The sequence below is a fragment of the Vitis vinifera genome, chromosome 17, assembly GCF_030704535.1.
Source record: "Vitis vinifera cultivar Pinot Noir 40024 chromosome 17, ASM3070453v1".
Classification (NCBI taxonomy): Eukaryota; Viridiplantae; Streptophyta; class Magnoliopsida; order Vitales; family Vitaceae; genus Vitis; species Vitis vinifera.
Genome location: NC_081821.1, coordinates 8446792 through 8469730, shown reverse-complemented (window position 1 = coordinate 8469730; position 22939 = coordinate 8446792). Strand labels below are relative to the sequence as shown.

At 35.7% G+C, this 22939-nt stretch overlaps 1 protein-coding gene across 2 annotated transcripts in view; it reads left to right on the top strand.

Annotated features, from left to right (window-relative positions):
• Nucleotides 1–22939, top strand: part of LOC100251846 (DExH-box ATP-dependent RNA helicase DExH14) — a 56911-nt gene that overhangs the window by 31348 nt on the left and 2624 nt on the right. For both annotated transcript variants that reach the window (XM_002284093.4, XM_010664950.3), the window contains 12 exons: nt 1080–1170; nt 4690–4839; nt 4928–5119; nt 5236–5301; nt 6346–6501; nt 6611–6754; nt 6975–7042; nt 7140–7305; nt 7405–7467; nt 19156–19251; nt 19368–19535; nt 21743–21913. In XM_002284093.4, coding sequence (XP_002284129.1) covers nt 1080–1170; nt 4690–4839; nt 4928–5119; nt 5236–5301; nt 6346–6501; nt 6611–6754; nt 6975–7042; nt 7140–7305; nt 7405–7467; nt 19156–19251; nt 19368–19535; nt 21743–21913 — 1531 coding nt within the window. The remainder of the gene's footprint in view (nt 1–1079; nt 1171–4689; nt 4840–4927; nt 5120–5235; nt 5302–6345; nt 6502–6610; nt 6755–6974; nt 7043–7139; nt 7306–7404; nt 7468–19155; nt 19252–19367; nt 19536–21742; nt 21914–22939) is intronic.

Sequence of the window (22939 nt, the reverse complement as noted above, 5' to 3'; positions counted from 1 at the left end):
CTTGAAAACAAAAAATGAGAAGAATAAAAAGAAATGTGATTGCTAACAAGTCAATAATTGTTTGAAAATAAATCATTTGGAATTTCTTGTTCCTACTTATGGATTGAGACATTTTTTCTTATTTGATGAGAAACATCTTTGAGAACTGTAGTGATTCTCTATCTTTTTTGTCCATTTTCATTGGATCCGGGTCATGGGGTTGTGACTCCTAGTTGTCTCATGAGTTGGTCGAATGAAGTGATTTATATTCAAGTTGGGATTGAGTTATTACTGAATTGCACAACAAGCATCTTGGATTTATCGCAACCGTGGCTACGATCAATACGACTTGGCTGAGGTGTATTGATCTTAGCTGATACTTTGAACTATATGAACACATGCTTGTATAACTATTTAGATAATTTCATACGCGATAGTTGTTTTTTTATTATTTTGTTTAACTACATTAAATTGTAATTATCTTTGTCAAAATTTTCAATATTTTTTTTAGAATCTTTTGAGCTTTTTAACTAGTGTATCATATGTCATTCAATATTTATCCATGATGTGTAGACTGATTTGTTTCGCAACCAATGGAGTCAACAACTGATACTGCATATTTGAACTATGAGAACAAAAACATTACATGTAAGAACAAAAGACTTGTCGATTTCTATGAGAAAAAGAAAGAAAAAAAAAGAACTACAAATAATGGAAGATTTTAACCAACAAAAAAATTATTCTCTTTTCGTTTAGAGATCTATTCAAGTATTTCCTTTTTCTTTTTTAACCAAGATACTATACCTTGGTTGTTTTGTTTTAATTTGTAATCAAATTGAGTCTTTTTCTTTTTTAGTCGATGATTTTTGGTGGTAGGGGTGGCATGGGAGTGGGAGGGGAGGGGAGGAGGGGTTGGTTTGGTTTGATTTTGGGGTTTTGGGATCTACAAAGAGATTTGGAATTCAGGAAGAATAAATTTTGGCTTGTCACCTTAACATTCTCTTGCATGTGGTTAGATTATTTGTGGGATATTAGGTGCTTTTGTGTTCATTGGCTGTTATCTCATTTACTAATTTTCTCACACACTTATCTGTACTTAGTGACTTGGCTGACTGGTTGGGTGTTGGTGAAATTGGACTCTTCAATTTCAAGCCTAGTGTGAGGCCTGTCCCTCTTGAAGTTCATATCCAGGTAAGTGGAGGCAGTATTTTGCATGCATTATGGTTCTTTCAACATCAACTAGCTTTCATATCAACCCTGATTTTCATTTTCTATTGTTGCATTGTACTTATTATTCTTTTGAATGAAGATAGGTGCCAACTCTTAAGTTTATTTTGATGAAGTGGACATATGTCAAGAGAATAAGATGCCTTGAGGAATATACATAAAATGATATGGTGCCCTTGAGGCCAAGCCCAAGTGGCAAGGGGTTGGAGTTAGGATGGGAGAGGTTCCTGTTTTTATTTTGTGTACTAGCAACAGAGAAAAATGAAAAATAAAAAGAAAACCTATAAGAAAATACACAAAGAGATATTTTGAGTAATTCATGGTTCTTGGAAATCTGTACTAAATGAATAAAATGATTATTCTTCTTCTTTTCAACTAGGTTAATAAGAAGCCCAAAGTTTTTCTCACATTTCACAATGTTTCTTATCTTGTAAATTAAGGTTTTGTTAAGTGTTTGTATCCAAAAATGAGGGGGCATTCTTTCAGCAACTGATTCATCTAGTAAATTACTTCGAGTCATTTCATACCCTTAGTAAATCACTACAATGCTTCATACTTCATAAATGCATAGGGATTTTCTATGCTCAAGGGTTGGGGAGGACAAGCGAGACCATCTCGTTAGTTGGGACTTACTGTGTAAGTCTAAGGGGGAAGGGGGTTAGGGTTTGGGAAGATTTCTGTAAGGAATTGTGCTCTATTAGGGAAATGGCTATGGAGATTTCCTAAGGAAAGTTTTGCTCTTTGGCATTAGGTTATTCTAAGCATTTATGGGATACATACTAATGGGTGAGATGCCAACACTATAGTTAAGTGGTCACATCGTTGTCCTTGGAAGACCATTGCACAAGTCTTTCAAGATTTTTCTAGATATACTCAGTTGGTGGTGGGAGATGGGACAAGAATTCATTTATGGGAAGACTTGTGGTGGGGGGATCAACCTTTGTGTTCTCAATTTGCAAGTCTATTAAGAATTGTCACAGTTAAAAACCTCACTATTTCATTAGTTCTCGGGTCCACTAATCCTTTCTCTTGGAATTTAAACTTCTGTCGCAATCTTTCTAATTTTGAGATAGGAAATCTTGAAAGACTGATGTCCTTTCTTTCTCATTTGCACTTATTTCCATCTAGTCCTGATATAAGAGCTTGGTTCCCATTTTTTTTCAGGTTTATTTACAGTAAAATTGTTCTTTTGAGTCTTGTTCAACCATATTGATCTAATTCCATCATTCACTACTGATTTTGTTTGGAAATTGCAAGCCCCATTTAAGGTTAGATCTTTTGCTTGGTTAGTGGCACACAAGAAGGTAAACATCAATGACATGTTACAACTTAGAAGATCCTACAAAGCCCTTAGTCCTGATGTTTTTTTTATTGCATATGGAGAGTGGTGAAATGGTAGACCATATCTTCTTACATTGTCCTTTGAGTTTGGGCCTATGACAGACTATTCAGCTTGGCTCATATGGATTAAGTTCCTCCTAGGAGTATATGCGACATGATGATTATCTCATACAAAGGATTGAGAAGTACCATTAGAGGCAAGGTGTTGTGGCAGTTCGTTTGTCTTGCTTTGATGTGAGTTGTGTGCGTGAAAGAAATACTAGGATTTTTGAGAACAAGGTGAGAACTTCAGAGGGTCTTCGGAACATAAGTCATTTTTTAGCCTCCTTTTGGGCCTCTTGGACTACAACTTTTAAGGGTATTCCCCTTAATATGATCCAACTTGATTGGATGTTGGTGTGTAGTTCCAAGGGTGTGGGTTAGCAAGTATAGATTATTTTTGTATATTCCCACATGGGACATGGTTTGTGGAACCTCATAGTTGTATAGATTTACTTGTACTTTAGAGGTTCCTACTCTCTTTTTATGTAGTTTTTTGGAGGATTACTCATCCTTCTATTGTACTTATTCTTACTTTAATATACTATACTATTGTTTCTCATCAAAAAAAAAAAAAAAAAGCTTCATATTTCACATTCCTTTTTGTCAACAAGGTTGGTCAACTCTTTGAAATGACTTTTTTTCTTTAATCAAGTTAATTATTGCTTCACTTTAGGAAAACAAGCGGTTTCTGATTTGCCATTATCAGTTCCATGAGAAATCACAAATTTGATAGATCATCATCTATCAGGGTTTGTCAGATTGAGGTGTGGCTTGTAAAATTTCAATAAGATTGCAAAAGATTGTCACTGGAATGAGTGAAGGAGAGGAAGAGGGGGAAGAACACCAGGAAGCTGGAAATCAGGGCTTTGCTTTTGGCCTGCAAAACCTGAAACCAGAAAGTGGAGTTTCTTTCAGATTTGGGTTTGGGTGTCTTGGTTTCATTTCCTTCATAATTTCTATAGGGTCTGCAAGGAGGATTTTTTCAAAGGGAGAAGCAAAGAAATTAAGGAGGGGTAAAGGATTATATTTCAAGGCTCAGATACTTGAGCAGGCAAATGGATGGTTGGTTTAGGGTTTGGGTTTGGATGTCTTATCTCCTATGTCCTATTGTCTGAACATCTCATGAGGGGACATAGATCAGGTTTCTGGGGAATGGCGTTGGATCTTGTTTTTATTTTGGCCTTTTTCTCCCTCATAATGAATTTATTGTTGACTCTTTGTGTGGAAGTACTTCCTAGAACGGCAATGAGTATGCACATTTTCAAGCTTCTAACTGAACACTGGAAAAACAAGGGAAAAAGGGTGAATTTACATGTAAAAGATTTTACAGAAAAAGCTTGGACAATGTAACATATTTATATATTTTTTTAAGAAAACAGAGCTTTATCATAAGTTGATATTTTTTTTCTTCCTATTCTCTTTCCGTAGATCTTGTTAGTTATAACTTAAATTAAAAAAAAAATATATATCTCAGTAGATTAAGCTTGAACAATGGATCAACGATCCTTTTCTGTGATATATATTTTTCTATTCCTCATGGAATTTCTCAATGGAAAATTTGAGAGCTAGGAAGTTGAGATTCCTCCATTGATGTTCTATATAATGAATTGAAAGCTTGACTTCGTATTCTCCAATGTGGGGGATAAGTATGAATGTACAAGGAACAGGCCAAATATGTGGTCATGTTAGCATGAACAATTCTTTAGATATTTTGAAGAGGGTTGAAGGGAAGAAGCGTTTATCCTATCCTATAAAAACTGAAAAATATAAAACCAGGAGAGGTAGGGCTGAATACATGGGCCACCTGCTACTGATGTCTGATAAAAGAAATCTTGATTAGAAAATTGATGGAATGACTTGTTTTACTGTATAATTTATAATTACTACACCAAAGAAAAAAAGAAAAAAAAGACCTACAGAACTTGATTTATGTTTGTCATGGTATCTCATCCAACTAAAATTTTTTTCTTGATGGGTGTTAGATTGGTTAGACTGGCTTTTCTTTGTTCTAATTACTACCTCTGGGTATGGTTGATTTGGTTGAAGATCTTGTATTTACAACTGTTGTGTTATCACTCTAATGTCACTTTTCATGAACAGGGATACCCTGGTAAATTTTACTGCCCAAGGATGAATAGCATGAATAAACCAGCATATGCTGCCATTTGCACCCATTCTCCTATGAAACCAGTTCTTATATTTGTTTCATCTCGTCGCCAGACAAGGCTTACTGCACTAGATCTTATTCAGGTGACATCAAACAACCAGTTAGGAAAATAAATTGTTCTGTCACTGTTGAGACTTACAGTTCTTGTTTTTTCTTTTTATGTAATTGAAGTTTGCAGCTTCGGATGAACACCCAAGGCAATTTCTGAGCATGCCAGAAGAAGCACTACAGATGGTTCTTTCTCAGGTTACTGATCAGAACCTAAGGCACACCTTGCAATTTGGCATTGGGCTACACCATGCAGGATTAAATGACAAAGACAGATCTCTGGTTGAGGAGCTTTTTTCAAACAACAAGATTCAGGTTCTTCCTTGTCACCTGTTCAGTAATTTTTATTTGGAGAAGACAAACCTTAAAAAATGAAGGTATGTTCTCACTCATTTTATTGACTAGGCATTTTCACCTCTATATATTGATAGGTCTTGGTTTGTACTAGCACACTAGCCTGGGGTGTAAACCTTCCAGCTCATCTAGTTATAATCAAGGTGAGGCAAAGCTATATATTGTATGCTTATATATATATGTATATATTTATTATTTATAGCTGTTAATGTTGGTATGAACTCCTGAAGAGGGGTGAGTAAATTCTTTTTCTTTTCCTGCATTTTCTTTAGTAAATGGTTTTGAGAACATAACAAACTGATTACACCTTTTGCTTAACTTAGGTTTAGTAATTATTACTTGATTTTTATTGTAAGTATAAATGTTTTTTTTTCTAGAGTTAATTTTTTTTCTAAATCATCAAATTTTCATATTTACTCTTGTTAATTTTAACTAATATTTACTTTCTTTAATCTCAAGGAATAAATTTATTTGTTAAACATCCATATTAAAAGTCTTGTAGATGCATAAAATAGTTATTTATTATAAAAAATGAGGTATAAATGTGGAGTTATAGTCTTCTAGATCCATAAGAGGCTCTCACTAAATGTGGGAAATTAGGGCAAAAGAGATTTAAGATTCATAATAAGTTAATTATTTTGACTTAATACTTAAAGTTATTTTTAACTCTTAACTTATGACAATAAGTTATTTTTCCAAACATATTTAATTTAGTTAATGACTTAAATTAAGTTATTAATTCATATAAAGTCATTAAGTTGCTTTATCAAACATCCACCCTCTAAATCAATTAACTGGACTGGAAGTTGATAGAACACATTATTTACTGCCCTAGTTCTTGTGAACATCTTATGGAAAGGGAGCCTACTGTAGAAGTTGGCTGTAATTACCCTATTATGTATCAGCTTATGGATATTTTACCTTTTAAAACATAAATAACCCTCAGTTGACTTTTTATTTTCAAACCGGTCTTATCACATCAACTACTAAGGGTAACTCAGTTCAGGTACTGGCTTAAGTCAACTATTTTTCTTTTGAAATTTGGATGTAATGTTATCTAGATCTTAAATCAAGTGGATAGATATATATTTAAATTGGTTTTTCTGTGAGAATCTGTTACTTTGCAGGATCTCCTTTGACACCTTGTGACTAACATTGTTTTAACATAACTTCTATTTCTCATCCAGGGAACAGAGTTTTATGACGGAAAGGCCAAAAGATATGTTGACTTTCCTATCACAGATATCTTGCAAATGATGGGGCGTGCAGGCCGACCACAATATGACCAACATGGGAAAGCAGTCATTCTTGTTCATGAACCTAAAAAGAGCTTTTATAAAAAGGTCAATGAAATAAAGTTTTGTTGTTATTATAATAAAAGAAATGCATGATCATTGAGCGATATTTGTTGCTAAACTTCCTGGAACAACTTGTGATCTTTTCTATTTGCAGTTCCTTTATGAACCATTTCCAGTTGAGAGTAGTCTGAGGGAGCACTTTCATGATCACATCAATGCAGAGATAGTTTCTGGAACAATTTGTCATAAAGAGGACGCCATGCATTATCTCACCTGGACTTATTTATTTCGCAGACTAGTAAGAAAAATGCTGTCATACATGAGAAAAGTGAAAGATTTTGTATTTGACACTGCAACATCTAGAAAATTATTGGACTTCTCAAATTGTGTTTCTTCTTCTATTCCTATAGAATCTTAGATGACAAAACATGCCCAAGTATTGATGATTTTGCACTTATTCCAAAAGTTCTTGTTCTTTGTCTTCTTTAAAAGTTCTGAGCAACAAATCCATGTGACAGATGGTTAACCCAGCTTATTATGGCTTAGATGATACAGACCCTGAGATTCTAAGTTCATACTTGTCACGGTAATATTGCCATACTGATTCCATGGAAGTTCTTCTATTAGGAAATTTTCTTTCCTTTTGATGACAGTTCTATCTTCTTTGTCCATATTTTTGGCAGGTTAGTGCAAAACACTTTCGAGGATCTGGAAGACAGTGGATGCATCCAGATGAATGAAGATAATGTCGAGCCTATGATGTTAGGTTCAATAGCATCTCAGTATTACCTTAGCTACATGACTGTGTCAATGTTTGGTTCTAACATAGGCCCTGATACATCACTTGAAGTAAGTAACTGTTCCAATGTATTGTTAATTTAATCCTCTTTATTTATTTTTTCTGTTTTCCTTCAGACTGTTTTTCATTGAAAATGATCTGTATCTCAGGTTTTCCTTCATATTCTATCTGGTGCTTCTGAGTATGATGAGCTTCCTGTGCGGCATAATGAGGTAATTTTCTGATTAGGATATGCCCAGATTTGTATATTTACCTCTTCAGATGAATATCAGAAAATATTTATGCTTGGTGTTAGTAACATTATAATATATAGGTATACTGTACTTGCATTGGATAAAAATGCAGTTGTCATCAAATTTGGGTTTTATTTCCTTATTCCCTTGGCCACAAACTAACATATATCTCACTTTTCAACAGTGAAATGGCTGTGTTTTTCTAATTCCTTTGCTGGATTCTCTCTATGCTATTATAGTGCTTTCTTGGGCTTGTACATTTTTGTCACTTTCCTGTGTTGCAGAGCTTGTTTTGCTTATGCACTGGAACAGTTAATATTCAGCTTGTTGGTATTGATCAGGTTTTGTACATTTTGACAGAATTTCTTGTCTCTGTTTTTTATGCATGCATGTATACAGAGTCTCAAAAGTAGTTATTTGGAAGAGGAATTATAGGATCCAAGGAATATAGGAATGAAGGAGTCTTTATTGCAGAAAATGTCTTGTCTGCTGAGTTGGGTTGCTCCTTCAGGTGGATTCCTCACTCAGCTAATTAGTTAGCTCACTCTTTGGGTAAACCAGGGGGTTCTAGGCTAAAGGCGTTCGTAGAGGAGTTTATGCCACCTTGAGAGGGTTTGTGCATCTTTATGGTTTTTGTTTTCTCTTTCTTCATTCTGGTGCAACGAAAGGTTTGTTTTGAAACGAAACAAAAAAAAATAAAATTAAAGAACAAACACAAAGATCACAATAGGATCTGAAAATTAGGGAATAATTCTGAAAAATTATATTTAACTCCTAACAATTATAATAAGTTTTTAAATAATGTTTGTAATGCAAAAATAAAGGAAATAACTAAAATAAGAAACTTCAAATAGGAAACTAATGATGAATCTAAAATAGAAACTAATGATGTAGGAAACTAATGATGAACTTAAAATATAAACTAATTATATAGGAAACTAAAAATAGAAACTAATGATGATTGTGTGTTGCATCAATCCCCTCCACTTGAAGAAAACTCATCCTCAAGTTTTGTGGCTGCAAAGAAAACTCATCCGAGGGAAAGTATTCAAAGACATCAACAACGTTGAAAGTATTGGAAATGTTTATATCGGCTAGAAGATCAATCTTGTAAGCATTATCTCCAATCTTCTGAAGGACTCGAAAAGGACCAATCTTGTAAGCATTATTGTATGTGCAAGTAGGAAAATGATTTTTACGGAGATAGACCATTACTAGATCACCTTCATTGAACAACTTAAGGCGCTGATGTTGGTCTGCAACAATTTTGTAATGAAGATTAACCTTTTCTAAATTCTTCTTCACTTCTAGATGAATCTGTTGAATACGCTCTGCAAACTCCTCTGCATTAGGATTGACATCATGAGAAAGGGGAAGACGAATCAAATCCACTATATGCCTTGGAACACTAGTGTAGACAACTTCAAAAGGAGTCTTCTTGGTAGAACGATTAGGCATACTATTAAAAGCAAACTCAATTTGTGGAAGGGCAACATCCTATTGCTTCGATTTATCTCCACTAACAGATTGTATCATATTGCCAAGAGTGTGATTAGCCACCTCAGTCTGGGGATGGCTCGTGTTACTATACTTCAAAGAAGTGTCAAACAATTTCCATAGAGTTCTCCAAAAATGACTAAGGAATTTCACATCCCTATTTGAAGTTATGGAACGAAGAATGCCATGCAGGTGAACAATTTCACGGAAAAATAAATTGGCCACATAAGAAGCATTCGAAGTCTTTTTACAAGGAAGAAAGTGAACCATCTTAAAAAATTGGTCAACTACAACCAAAACTGAATCAACTCCACGTTGAGTTCTTGGGAGGCCAAGAACAAAATCCATAATTAAATCTTGCCAAATTGTCTCTGGAACAGGTAAAGGAGTATAAAGACCAGTATTTTGAACTTGTCCCTTAGCTTTCTGACACACTAGGCAACGCTGAACGAAACGCCCAACATCCCGTTTAAGTTGGGGCCAATAAAATCTCTCATCTACCAAGCTGATTGTTTTATCCCAGCCAACATGTCCTCCTAGTCCACCAACATGCAATTCTCTAATTAAATGTTCATGTAAAGAGGAATGAGGGATACATAATTGTGTACCTCAAAATAAAAATCCATATTAAATAAAGATGTCAGTAACAAACTCCTTATTGTTGCATCGCGCCCATATGCCACCAAAATCCTCATCAACAGCATAAGTATCCTTCAAATAATCAAACCCCACCACCTTGGTACTAATTGTGGCTAGTAAAAAGGCTCGTCGACTCAATGCATCAACTACTTTATTCTGTTGGCTAGACTTATGTTTGATAACAAAAGTGAACTTCTATAAAAGGCAATCCATCGAGCATGCATTCGATTCATCGTCTTTTGAGAATTGATGAACTTTAAAGCTTGATGATTCGTAAATAGCACAAACTCTTGATGAAACAAATAATGCTCCCAATGCTTTAAGGCTCGAACAACTGCATAAAATTGAAGGCTCATAGGTGGATCACTTTTGTCGAGGCTCACTAACCTTTTCACTAAAAAATTCCATTGGGCGACCCTCTTGAGATAAGACAACCCCAATTCCCAGAACTGATGCATCACATTCAACCTCAAACACTTTCTCAAAATTGGGGAGTACGAACACTGGCATAGTGCATAACTTTGCTTTTATCGATTCAAAGTTGTCTTTTGTGCTTTACCCCATTGGAACTTGTCTTTCTTCAAACAATCGGTAATGGACGATTGTGCTAAATCCTCGAATAAAACGCTTGTAAAAAGTAGCTAAATTGTGGAAACTTTGCACTTCATGCACAGTTTTAAGAGCTGGCCATTCCCGAATTGCCTTCACCTTCGTCTCATCAACTTGAATACCATTCTTTCCCACTATAAATCCAAGGAATAGAAGATGGCTAGTCATAAAGCTACACTTCTTAAGATTGATATATAATTTATTAGCTTGTAAGGCTAAAAGAACTTCCTTGAAATGTGATAAGTGCTCTTCCACGTTCTTACCATAGATGAGAATATCATCAAAATAAACCACCACAAATTTTCCAATAAATGGACGAAGAACCTGGTTCATCAACCACATGAAAGTGCTTGGCGCATGTAATAGCCCAAATTGGCATCACTAGCTATTCATAAAGGCCATCTTTAGTCTCGAAAGTCATATTCCACTCATTTCCTGGTCCAATACGAATCTGGTGATAGTCACCTCGTAAATCAAGTTTGGAAAACACCACAACACCTTCTAACTTGTCAAGCATGTTATTAAGATGTGGGATAGGAAAACGATACTTGACCGCTATTTTGTTGATAGTGCGATTGTCCACACACATGTGCCAACTACCGTCCTTCTTTGGGGTGAGTAAAGCTGGGACTGCACAAGGACTCATGTTCTCACGAATCAAGCCTTTATCAAGCAACTCGTTAAGTTGTTGCTGCAACTCTTCATGCTCAGTTGGGCTCATACGATAATGTGGCAAGTTAGGCAAACTAGCTCTAGGTACTAAGTCGATATGGTGTTGAATATTTCGCATAGGAGGTAACTCATTAGGTAATTCATTAGGAGATAAATCAGGAAAATCAGCAAGTACCTCTTGAACCTTGGTGGGGATATTAATAGTTGCTTCAGATTGGCCCTTAACCACCAATGCTACAACAAAATTTGGATCCTTGACTTGCTTAAAGAAATCTAGGCTTGTTATGTTGGTGAATAGCAACTTATCTTTCTTAGTAATCGAATTGTTTTTTGATGATTGAGACTATGGCATCAAAACAATCTTCTTGTCAAACCACCAAAAAACAAAAGTATTATTTCGACCCTTATAAGTGGCATCATTTACAATCCCCTTTCCCTTTTTCTTTTCACCTTTGTGGTTGATGTTTTAAGTAGATTGATTGTGAGAGCGGAGGAGACATGTTTATTTGAGAGGTTTCTAATGGGCAGAAATAGGATCCAAGTGTCTCATTTACAATTTGCGGATAGCACCATATTTTTTTAGAGCATCATTTGAAGAGTTGCATTCTCTCAAGTTAATTCTATTGGTGTTTGGGCGGTTATTAGGGCTAAGGATCAATCTAAATAAGAGCACTCTTTCGGGAATCAACATTAGTCAAGACTAAACTGCAAGGTAGGCTTCTTTGCTTGAGTGTGCAGTCTTTGATTGACCTTTATCGTATTTGGGTCTCCCTTTGGGAGGAAATCCAAATTCGGTCGCCTTTTGGGATCCAGTGTTGGATAGTCTCTAGGAGGTTGGATGGATGGAAAAAACCTTTTTGTCCTTAGGAGGAAGAATCACCGTTATTTAGTTTTGTTTGTCACACATCCCATACTATTTTCTTTCTCTTTTCAAGGTTCCAGTTTTAATAGCTTTAAGGATTGAAAAATTACAAAGAGATTTTTTGTGGTCAAATTTTAGGGAGGGTAAAAAGGATCATTTGGTCAATTGGGACATGGTCTGTAAGCCTAAGGAGTCTAGCGGGTTAGTGTTTGGGAAAATCTCTCTGAGGAACCAAGCTTTATTAGGGAAGTGACTTTGGAGGTACTACCTCTGCCCTTTGGCATCAGGTTATCTTGAGTATCTATGGGACACATCCTAATGGATGGGATGCCAACAATATAATTAGATGGTTACATTGTTGCCCCTGGAAAGCCATTGCTCATTTTTTTCAAATTTTTTCTACACATTCGTTTTGTGGTAGCTGATGAGACCAAAATTCGTTTTTAGGAAGATCTTTGGTGGGAGAACCAACCTCTTTGTTTACAATTTCCAAGACTGTTCAGAATCACCACCATTAAAACTCATCCTATTTCAGCTATTTTGGGAAATAACACTTCTTTGTCCTAGAATCTAGTATTTAGACGCAACCTAACTGATGAGGAGATTGTGGATCTTGAAAAACTAAAATCCTTACTTTTCCTTGTTTATTTGACTCCTTCAGTTCCAGATGCGAAAGCTTGGATTCCGTCCTCTTCCGGAATTTTCTCAGTTAATTTTTTTTTTTTTTTCAGCCTTAGCCAGTGTCTCAAATTCTATTCCTTTCTACCCAACTAATTTTTTGTGGAACTCAAAAGTCTCCTCTAAGGTCAAGGCCTTTGCTTGGTTAGTGGCTCATAAGAAGATAAATATCAATGACATGTTGCAGTTAAGAAGACCTTTCAAAGCCCTTAGCCCTAATTGGTGCATCCTTTGTAGGAGGAGCAGAGAGACGATTGATCATCTTTTCTAACATTGTCCGATTACGTTGGGATTGTGGCATAGAATCTTTTCACAAGCTGGAATGGAGTGGGTTCAACCTAGTAGTATTTGCGTTATGTTGGTGATCTCCTTCAAGTGTTTTGGGAATTCTATTAGAGGCAATACTCTTTAGAGGATCGCGTCTTTCTCTCTCCTATGGATTGTGTGGAGAGAGAAAAATGCTAAGATTTTCGAGGACATTCGGAAGATTCTAAAGATGATGTGGGATCAAATTCATTTTCATGTTTCTTTCTAGGCTTACTGTATAGACATTTTAAAACCCTATCCTTTGAGTGTAATCCAACTTAGTTGGCTTTAGTTGTGTACACCCTAGGGTTGGGCTATAGGGTCAAGATTATTTTACTTGTATAGGCCTTTCGTTCCTTTTGCATAGCCCTCATTGGGTTAGTGGAGGTTTACTTAATTCTTTTGATCATGCAACCTTTTGTATCTCTTGTATAGCCTTCCTTGGTTAGTGAAGGTTTACTTAGTTTTTTTTATCAAGTTTGTACTTATTAGGGAGGATTTCTCATTCTTCTCATGCCTTTTTTCTCTATTAATACATATATTTTGTTTTGATTAAAAAAATAAATAAGTGGCATCAACATCATAGTGCCACAACCTTCCTAATAAAATATGACAAGCGTCCATATCCACCATGTCATATACGATCTCGTCTTTGTAATACTTCTTGATCGACAAAGGACTTTTGCAAACTTCTAGCATTTGAACTTCTGGGTCCTTCTTAATCCATGCAATCTTGTATGGAGAAGGGTGTTTCTTAGTCTTTAAATTTAGTGCTTTCACCAAAGCCTTGGAAACAACATTCTTGCTATTGCCACTGTCAATGATCACGTTGCACGCTTTATTACAAATAGTGCATCGAGTCCGGAATATTTTATGTCGTTGAGAGTCGTTTGGCTTCTTTAGGATAAACAAAAGTCGTTGGACGATGCACACCACTTTTTCTCCCACATTTCCTTCTACAAACTCAGCACCCTCGTAAATATCTTCGTCAAGAACCTAATCCTCTTCACTGCCACCTTATTCTACAAAGTTAATAGATCATCTGTTCGGGTAATTATTTGAAAGATGGCCTGATTGGTTGCACTAGATTTGGACGCGCATAAGGGTCATTATTGATTCGTTGTTGCTGTTGGTTTCAGCCTTGAGTATTAGATCGAATAGGAATTGAAGTTCCACTTTGATTCTGCGTCGAATTTTGAGTTGAAGGGGCATCTTTATTGTTGTTATCATTGCTACCCGAAGTTGTTGACCCATTTGGAGCAAAAGAAGTTTCTTGGGTTGGTCGACAAAAGTTACCATGAGTGTGCATCGTGGACCTATTGATATGATTTTCTACTTTCATCACCAAATTAGTTGCATTTGTCATGGTCCAAACCCCTTGAAGAGCCATTCGATCTTGAATAACTAACTTTAGGCTCCTAATATAACGAGCAATTCATTGATACTTCGTCTCAAACAAATTAACTCAGGCATTTAATTGATGAAATTCCTCCGTGTATTCGTTCACAGTCCGGTTGGCTTGTCGACAATTTTGATATTGTTGGTATAAAAATTGTTCATAATCCGGAGGGAGAAATCACCCTTGTAATAACCATTTCATCTTAGGCCAGGTATGAACACGTTTTTCTTATCATTGACGATTATATTGAAGTTGTTCCTACCATGTAGAAGCTTCATCTTTCAACTTATATGCCACGAGCTTTACTTGATTTTTTTCTAAAATATTCAAATAGTCAAAAAAGTTTTCTACAATATGGACCCAATCAAGAAAATCTTCAATGTGTAGTCGATCGTTGAAACTTGGTAAATCCATCTTTATCTTAAACTCTTGGTTATTTTGACTTCGATTGTTAGCCTAATAATTGAAACAAAAATCATTTTCTTCTCTAGATGAATAACTCAACCTCCGTTGATGCCTTTGTTGAATATTCCTCTACTGTGGAAGTTGAAAATCATCACCATCTCGAAAAGGTGGACAAAACTCATTTTGTTCATCAAAAACCCCTCGCCAGAGGTCGTCGTCATCACGCCGCCTAAGAGCTCCCCGATTCTGACGCTCAAACACTCATAATGGAAGGGGCTCGCGAAAATTGCGATTTGTGGTTGGACCCGCACGAATCGCTCATTTGCCATTGATTTCTGGCCTGATCTATGACCGACGTCAATCGTCGTAGCAATCCTCTTGCTAGTCACCACACTGGTCTAGTCGTCGCTCCATGGGTTCGCGTTTCCCTTCAACAATCAACACAGTCACCATTTGCGTGAGGTTGCAAGGAGTTTCGTCGATCCTGTTGAGTCGTTGCTCAATTTCGAACCGTTTGTTGTTGATGGTTCGTTTTCCACTAGAATTGTCGCTAGCCATCAGATCGAGGTAAAAATTCTTGCTTTGATACCAATTTTGGGGCAGCGGAAGGTTTGTTTTGAAACGAAACAGAAAAACACTCAAGAACAAACACAAAGATCACAATAGGATCTGAAAATTATGGAATAATTCTGAAAAATTATATTCAACTCCTAACAATTACAACAAGTCTTTAAATAATGTTTGTAATGCAAAAATAAAAGAAATAATTGAAATAGGAAACTTAAAATAGGAAACTAATAATGAACCTAAAATAGAAACTAATGATGTAGAAAATAGAAACTAATGATGAATTTAAAATAGAAACTAATAATGATTGTGTGTTGCATCACATTCTTAGAGACTATTATTTTGTGTCTTATACTTCCTGAAGAATAACTCATTTTTCTTCATTTTAGTTCAAATTGCAATGAATTTTGATGTCATTTTTCATAGAGAACACATATACATACATAGGCACGTATATGAATAAATGCAATACATGAAATGTTTGATTCATACTGTGAAAACTAAAGGAGAGAGTGCTGAATCAAATACTAAAATATGAAACATGTTAATCATATAATTAGTTTGGTGCCATGGCAGGTAGATCACTGTTGATGCTATATCAATTAATGAAATGTTTGGATAGAAGAAGAAATAAGGTATTTATTTATTTATTTTAAAAAAAAGCTTGGGATAGGGTCCTTAAAGAAACAACAACAACTGTCTCTAGAGTCAAAACAATTATCATATATACACAATCAATGGAAGTGTGATGGAGAGCATGTGAACAATGAGAACTATGCCAAGTGAATTGCCTATCACAATTTAGGTCAAGTGAACAATGTTGGGCCCCACCTTCTGTACCAGTTATAGAGGAAAGATTGGACATGTTTAGGAAGGAGTAAATATGATCCTTAAGAAGGTTAATACCAATGATATGCTCTACAAGCAAATGCCTTCATTGTCCAATTGTCATGTGCCCGTGGCACAGATTATTCATCCTTTTTGAGATTAAATGAGTTGATAATTTCTTTTAGGGCTTTTGGGGGGTTGGCCTAGGATCAAGGTTCTATGAAACATTGCAAGCCTCAATTTGATTTGGGCTATAGGGCAAAAAAGTACTGTGAGGATTTTTTGGGATATTTGAAGGACAGTATATTTTGTTAGAACTTGTTTTACTTTTCTTCCTCTCTTTGGGCCTCTATTAATGAAGCCTTCATGGGCACTCCTTTGAGCAATTGGAACCTTGTATGCAGGTCCAAGAGGTTGCCTAAGAAGACTTTTCGTGTATGGTCATTGCTTCCTACAGGTTATGTCAAATTAAACTTTGATGGATGTTCCTTGGGTATATCCCAAGGCAGCTAAGGGCTGAAGGAGTGCTTAGAAATCAGTGCAGTACTGTGATAAAGACCTAGTCTAAACCTGCAGATTAGAGTTCCACTATTGGGACTGTGATTCTAACCATCCTAGAGGGCTATTTGTAGGCTAAAGCTTCAGGCCTTTCCAATCTTGTAGTTGAGGGAGATTCCATTGCTCCCATTTCATGGATGAATCCTTAGGAAATAGGCTCATCAAGGTTTGATGAGTGGTTCTACCAAATTTTTAATATTACCACAAAATTGGGTTGTTCCTTTTACTGGGTTCTTTGTTTTGATGCTTTGAGGAAAGACATGGTGTTATAAGGCTTAGCAATTAGTATCGACCAAGATGGAGTAGAATGATGAAAACAACTTCACATAGACTACCTAATTAGTATGGAACAGGATGGAGTAGAAGTTTTATGGATTTTGTTTAAAATCAAGGATGTCATTTCACATAAGAGAATAACATCTTATTCAAGAAAGTAACTTCAAAGTCCCTGTTGTGAAGTCAATTTAATTAGCAAACCTAGGTAATCACCCAAGAGAGAAGAGGGGGAGGAAAGAGAGGGGGGTGGGGTGTTGGGTTTGGTTGGGTGTGGTTTGAATTGGGTATCAATCAGTCTCTTTAAATAAATTTTAACAAATTTAAATGCAAATAGCACTAATATTAATAAATAAAATAAGGAGAAAGAGGGTAAGAGAGATGCAAGCTCCGTTTAATGTGGTTTGACACAACCCGTCTACATCCACTCTCCTCTAACTTCAATCCCAAGCCAAGGGCTCCGCTATCAACTTTCAATTCAAAGCCTTTAAAACTTCTTACACTTTGATTCTTTGACTCCAATGGGCCTTCAACAATTTCTCTCAAGTGATACCTCACACTTGATACAAACTTTCTCAAGCTTACAAGAATGAAACCTCACAAGTAATCCTCCTAGTTTGCAATTTTGAAGCTCAAGGATACAATAAAAACTAGGATTAAGGTTCATTATGTATGGATTAGCAAATCTAATGAAGGATGCATTTAAATACTCTTTAAAGCTTAATAAATGATGTAACAATGATTACTCAAGATTCCTCTCATTCATAAATGCACTTGGAGAGCTTTAAATAGGAGTTTCAATTAGAAAAGAGTGGGTAGACACATTTTGTTTTCTACAGGTCAATTGGATGGTTGAGTGATCAGTCGACCTATTACACGACTGGCAGAGGTTTTCCTTGACCAATAGCCACTACTTTCTCCCTTTGCCAAAACCTCCTCAATTGGTCAATCACCCAATTAAACAAACTCAGGGAAAACCAACTAAACAAACTCCTTATGATTTGAAAATCTTTTAGACATGAATTACCTAATTTTAAAGTCGTTTTCATTTGAAAAGATATTTCATACAATTTTGAAAAGGTTTAAAACAATTTGATTTAAATTGGATGAGTTTTGGTGCCTCAAAATGATCACATGCTTCCTAACTTGGTGCACACCAGTTTTACATGAAATTGACCTAAAAATAAATCTTCGATCTTGATGAGTTCTTCATGATGTGCACTTTGATCTACCTTAGCTCTACATCATTGAGTTGTATAGTTTCTTCATTATTCATCCAAGGTGATCTTCTTTTATATCACCCTTGAAATTAAACATTAAATCAAAGTCTTTATTTGTTATCATCAAAACTTAGGTTTAGCCAAACCTTGGGCTAAGACTTGTAATTTATTTATTTATTTATTTATTTTTTGTGATATCATATAAATTTTATTTGCTTTGATATTTTTAATGGGTTCTTCCAATTAGCATCATAGGTTAAGATCATGGGCACTTGGGTTTAAGGCTAAGTCAGAAAAGAGCATGCGGGAACAAGTCCCTTACGTCTTGTGTCTGAGAGGAAAGTGTTCAGCCATGACAAGTGATTTTTCCCTTCTTTTTTTTCTCAGTATTTTACAGAGATAATTCTTTGTTTGGTGGGGGGTGGGGTGTGGTCTGTTAACTACCAAAACAAAGTAATATTACAATTGCTCCTTTTAAATTTGTCCTAGATTCAATTAGCCATGCACTCAGGATGGAATCTTTTAACAAAAATTTGGACTCATTGTGGACCTCTGAGAAAATGGAGAACTAAAATTTCTGCCAGATTTTCAGGAGAGAATGAGGAAATGTATTTATGGAAGTCCTGAATGGAGAATCCTTGCTTAACTTCAAGAACATAGGATGTCTCCTGGTTTTGAACTGCAGCAAGGCAGCCAAAGATATTCTCTTTGCTGTGAAACAAAGAAGTTTTTCAAAAGATGAAAGTTCAGTTCAGTTCTTAACTCCGCTATTCATTGCAAGTTCTGTTTCTTTTTCTAGTTACTAAACTGGAGATAAAAACTTATACTTGTCCTGCTATCTTTTGTGATTTGATCTTTATTACGCAGGTGTTTGTGAATTGTATATCCAATAAAGAATGTTTTTTGTTGTACTAAAAAGTCCTTTGGTTATAAGCTAGATTTTATTCTGCATCTTCATGAACCTTTTCTATGGTTTGTAGACCCTCAAACTCGTATCTGTGTAAATTCTGGCATCAGTATCATCAATTGCACATATGCACTAACTCTCTGATTTATCGATAGTAGTCATGGTCACGTGTTAAACTTCACTGGACAAGAAACTTATGTGTTGTTTCTCATTTTTCCTTCTCTAAATTTTCTTGTGTTGCTCATAGGAAAATTACAATGAAGCACTATCTGCGAAAGTTCCATGTATGGTGGATAAGAATCGCCTAGATGACCCACATGTCAAAGCAAATTTGCTATTTCAGGTCAGGTTCATCTCTGACCAGACCTTTTATCAAAGGATTGGTAAATGTGAAGTGGTGGTCATTTCAAGCACCTTTATTTTATGGTCTTATAATAGTATGTGAACTTTTGAATTCAGGCACATTTTTCTCAGCTAGAGTTGCCCATCAGTGACTATGTCACAGACTTGAAGTCAGTATTGGATCAAAGTATACGTATTGTGCAGGCAATGATAGATATATGTGCTAACAGTGGATGGCTTTCAAGCACAATTACTTGTATGCATCTCTTGCAAATGATCATGCAGGTATTCCTCTCCATTGATGCCTTGATGCTTGTTTATAATAAATGGGAATTTTAGTTGATAAAAGGAGAATGTAGGTGTCCTGACCATATTGATCGAATAATCATTTTCATTAAATACATGGGCTGGATGTTGCTACACTTGTAAAAGCATGGTGTCAATCTAACAATGGAATAGTAAGGTAATTAACAACAATCAACATTTAGAACATTGTGTTTCTGTTACTGAAAGTTACATCTTGGTTAATAATTTTTGTCAATGTCCATGAACTTGAAATTCTAGTATATGGTATATGTGCTCATGCACATACTAAATCACAATTTGAGATTCTTCCATCTGTAGGATACAACAAAAAGGCCTTCTACTTACCGTGGATCATTCAATTCTGAGAATCTCCTTCATGCCAGTGATTTTTCATTTTAATTATAGTTATTTTTTCAATCAAGATTGAATACCTCCTGTGGTAAGAACTGTCCTGTATTTTAATTGTCTGAGGATTCCAGCCTGCTTTATCAACCCGTCCATTTGACCATCAATATTTTTTTCTTTTTGGTATAAAACAGAAAATAAGGTGTGAAAATGATTGTTCTTTTTTAAAAGAAAGCAAAATTTGTCTCACTCATGCTTTTTGTCTCTTCTCTCATGTACTGCCTTCCATTTTATGCTACTTTTTGACTTATCTTAGCCATAAATATGCCTTGTATCACCTAATCAAAGACATTCTGACCTGTACCATGGTCAAAATTATCCGAAAAGGATCAACTCCTCCTTACAAAGTTTTATAACTTTTGATCCCCCAGAAATTGATTGTTTAATCCCACTTTTACAAGCTGAATGAATTCTATCCGGAAGACTGAAAGAGGTAGGCATTCTGCTAGTGGTAGAAACAGATCCCAGATGATGCGATGCACTAGGGATCTCATTATATGTGGGCTTTTTTTTTTCATTTGATAGAAATAAAAAAATATCACTAAGCAAGAGGTTGGAGGGGATAGGGAGGCACCAGGTTGAATTCCAAGCATAAAGAAAAAGAAAAGTAATAAAATAGTAAAAAAACAGAAAGAAAAGAAAAGCACAAAAGAGAATAATATGTCCTTTAAGAAAGCGGTAGAAAAATTAAGGAAAAAGAAAAGACCCATGTTTACAATCTGGTAAACACAACTATGAAGAGCAGAAATGGCTCCCAAAGTCCTTTAGCATTTTGGCCTCTCTCTTTAGGAGGAAATCAGCTTCACTTATGGATCTTGAAGACCAGTTGTCCTCTTCCACAAGCAACTTATAATGCTATAGATGACTAGCTTCCTTTACTTTCTCATCAATTACAAAGAGACAAGGAGAATGTAAATCCCCTTCCTAGCAGGTACTAAAATATATTCCAGAAATGAGAAATAAATCTGAAGTTGTGGTCTTTCTTAGTTAGGCCATGAATTCGAACCTGGTATATCCCTTGAAATCACATTCCATGTCCAAATTTTATAAGCATTGGTACCTATTGGCTCAAATTGAGCCCAAAAGTATGCTTTTCAAAATCAGCACTAGTCATTCATCATTATGCTACCTTAGCACTTATATTCCAGGTTGTTCTGGCCTGTGATATTAAATTTCAGACATTCCTTGACAAAGTGTTACTAGCTTCTTCAATCTCAGTCAAAGTCAGGTTATTAATCACATGTTAGAATCGTAATTATGACATGTACCATAGTTTTGCCTTCTTCATCTGACTATCTGTGGACTTAGCGCCCAGCACATCTAGTTGGCCCTTTGCAATCTATCCTTCCAGAGAAAGTCTGCATGTTCATGCAGCTTGTCACCCAACCAACACATCTTTCATGGAAAAGTCCAACCAGCATGAGAACTGAAGCCTCTTGAATAATTTTCATAGTTGGGTTGAACTAAAAGTTAAGTGGATGTAGATTCATGAACCACTGCACCAAGGACACACTAGGATAATGTAACTTACACCTTATTGCGTTCTTTTTTAGTGGAGATTGTCATAGATAACTATTTGACCTGTAAACAGGAGCCACATTTTTGCTACACAGCATGTTAGGGAGAAAAATACACAGTTTTTTAGTTTGCTGTGTTTCAAATGCAACTGTGGCTGAATTGGTGAAAAATTATCTCCAGTATTCATAAACATTCCTGCTTGCTCAGAAGGAAACACACTCTTATCTTTGTTACTCCATTTATTATTCCTCCTTTACTTTCAGGGTTTATGGTTTAGTGAGACTTCTTGCCTATGGATGTTGCCCTGCATGACTAATGAACTTGAGGGTTCACTGACCAGAAGAGGAATCTCAAAAGTGCAGCAACTGTTAGATCTTCCCAAGGCAACTTTGCAGGCTTTGATTAATAATTTCCCTGCTTCAAGATTATATCAGGTTTGGATTGCTCTCTGATATTTCGCAAGGTTTTTTTTTAGTATTTTTTTTCATACATTTCTTGAACATGAAATTATCTTCATCTCTGCATTAATGTGAAAGAAAGTCATCCTGCATTCTTTCAACTCAATCCGTATGGAACATGTGTCGAAATTTCACCAAAAACACTTACAATGATTCTGAGATAAATTTTATTTCTGAGGTTGGAGTTTCAAAGGTGCATGAGAATGGTTTCAAAGTTTACATTCCTGACACTGCATGATACTTTAGTGATGAAAGGTTTTTAACATATAGTTGAATTAAGGTTACCTGTTTGATCAAATAATACCCATAATCAGTTTTGATGACCCTCAATAATATATTGGTATTAGTTCTTGATCCACCACTGTAGGGTGTGAAACCATTGTACCCAGTTGTTAGCTTTTGAAGTTCATATCCTCATAGTGGCAGCTCATGGAAGGATTCAAGTCACGCATCCCTACAAACCTATTCTTTTGCATCATGAGCCAAAACAATTAGCGAGAGTCAATAGAAGGATATGGCATGCCAAGAATCTAATGATATTTATGAAGGGAGGAGCACATGACATCACAGGAACAGAAATATGGTACAAAGATGGCACAGATCAAGTGCATGAAAAAGATGCAGCATGTATATTATTTGGATGGGAACACATTGGCCTGGATCCTTGGGGGCAATACACAGCTTGTGACTGTGCATGCACACAAGGCATCATCCCATTTAGCTTCATTAATTTGATTTTTGTGCCATTGAAGAAAATAATTTATATTTTAATTTATTTATGATAATATGAACATGTCAATGGTTCCTCATAATTTTAAATATTGTGCCACTTGTTCTTCTTTTCGAGTATGGAAAAAATTTTGTTTGGCTATTGCTTCAGTTTCAGGTGTTAATTCATTTTTTTAAAGCATGTGTTTTGACTGTTATTTGAGATTCCAAAATGCATTTATATCATGGAATACTCATAACCTAGGCTGTCAGGGGCAAGTGAAGATGGGGCTT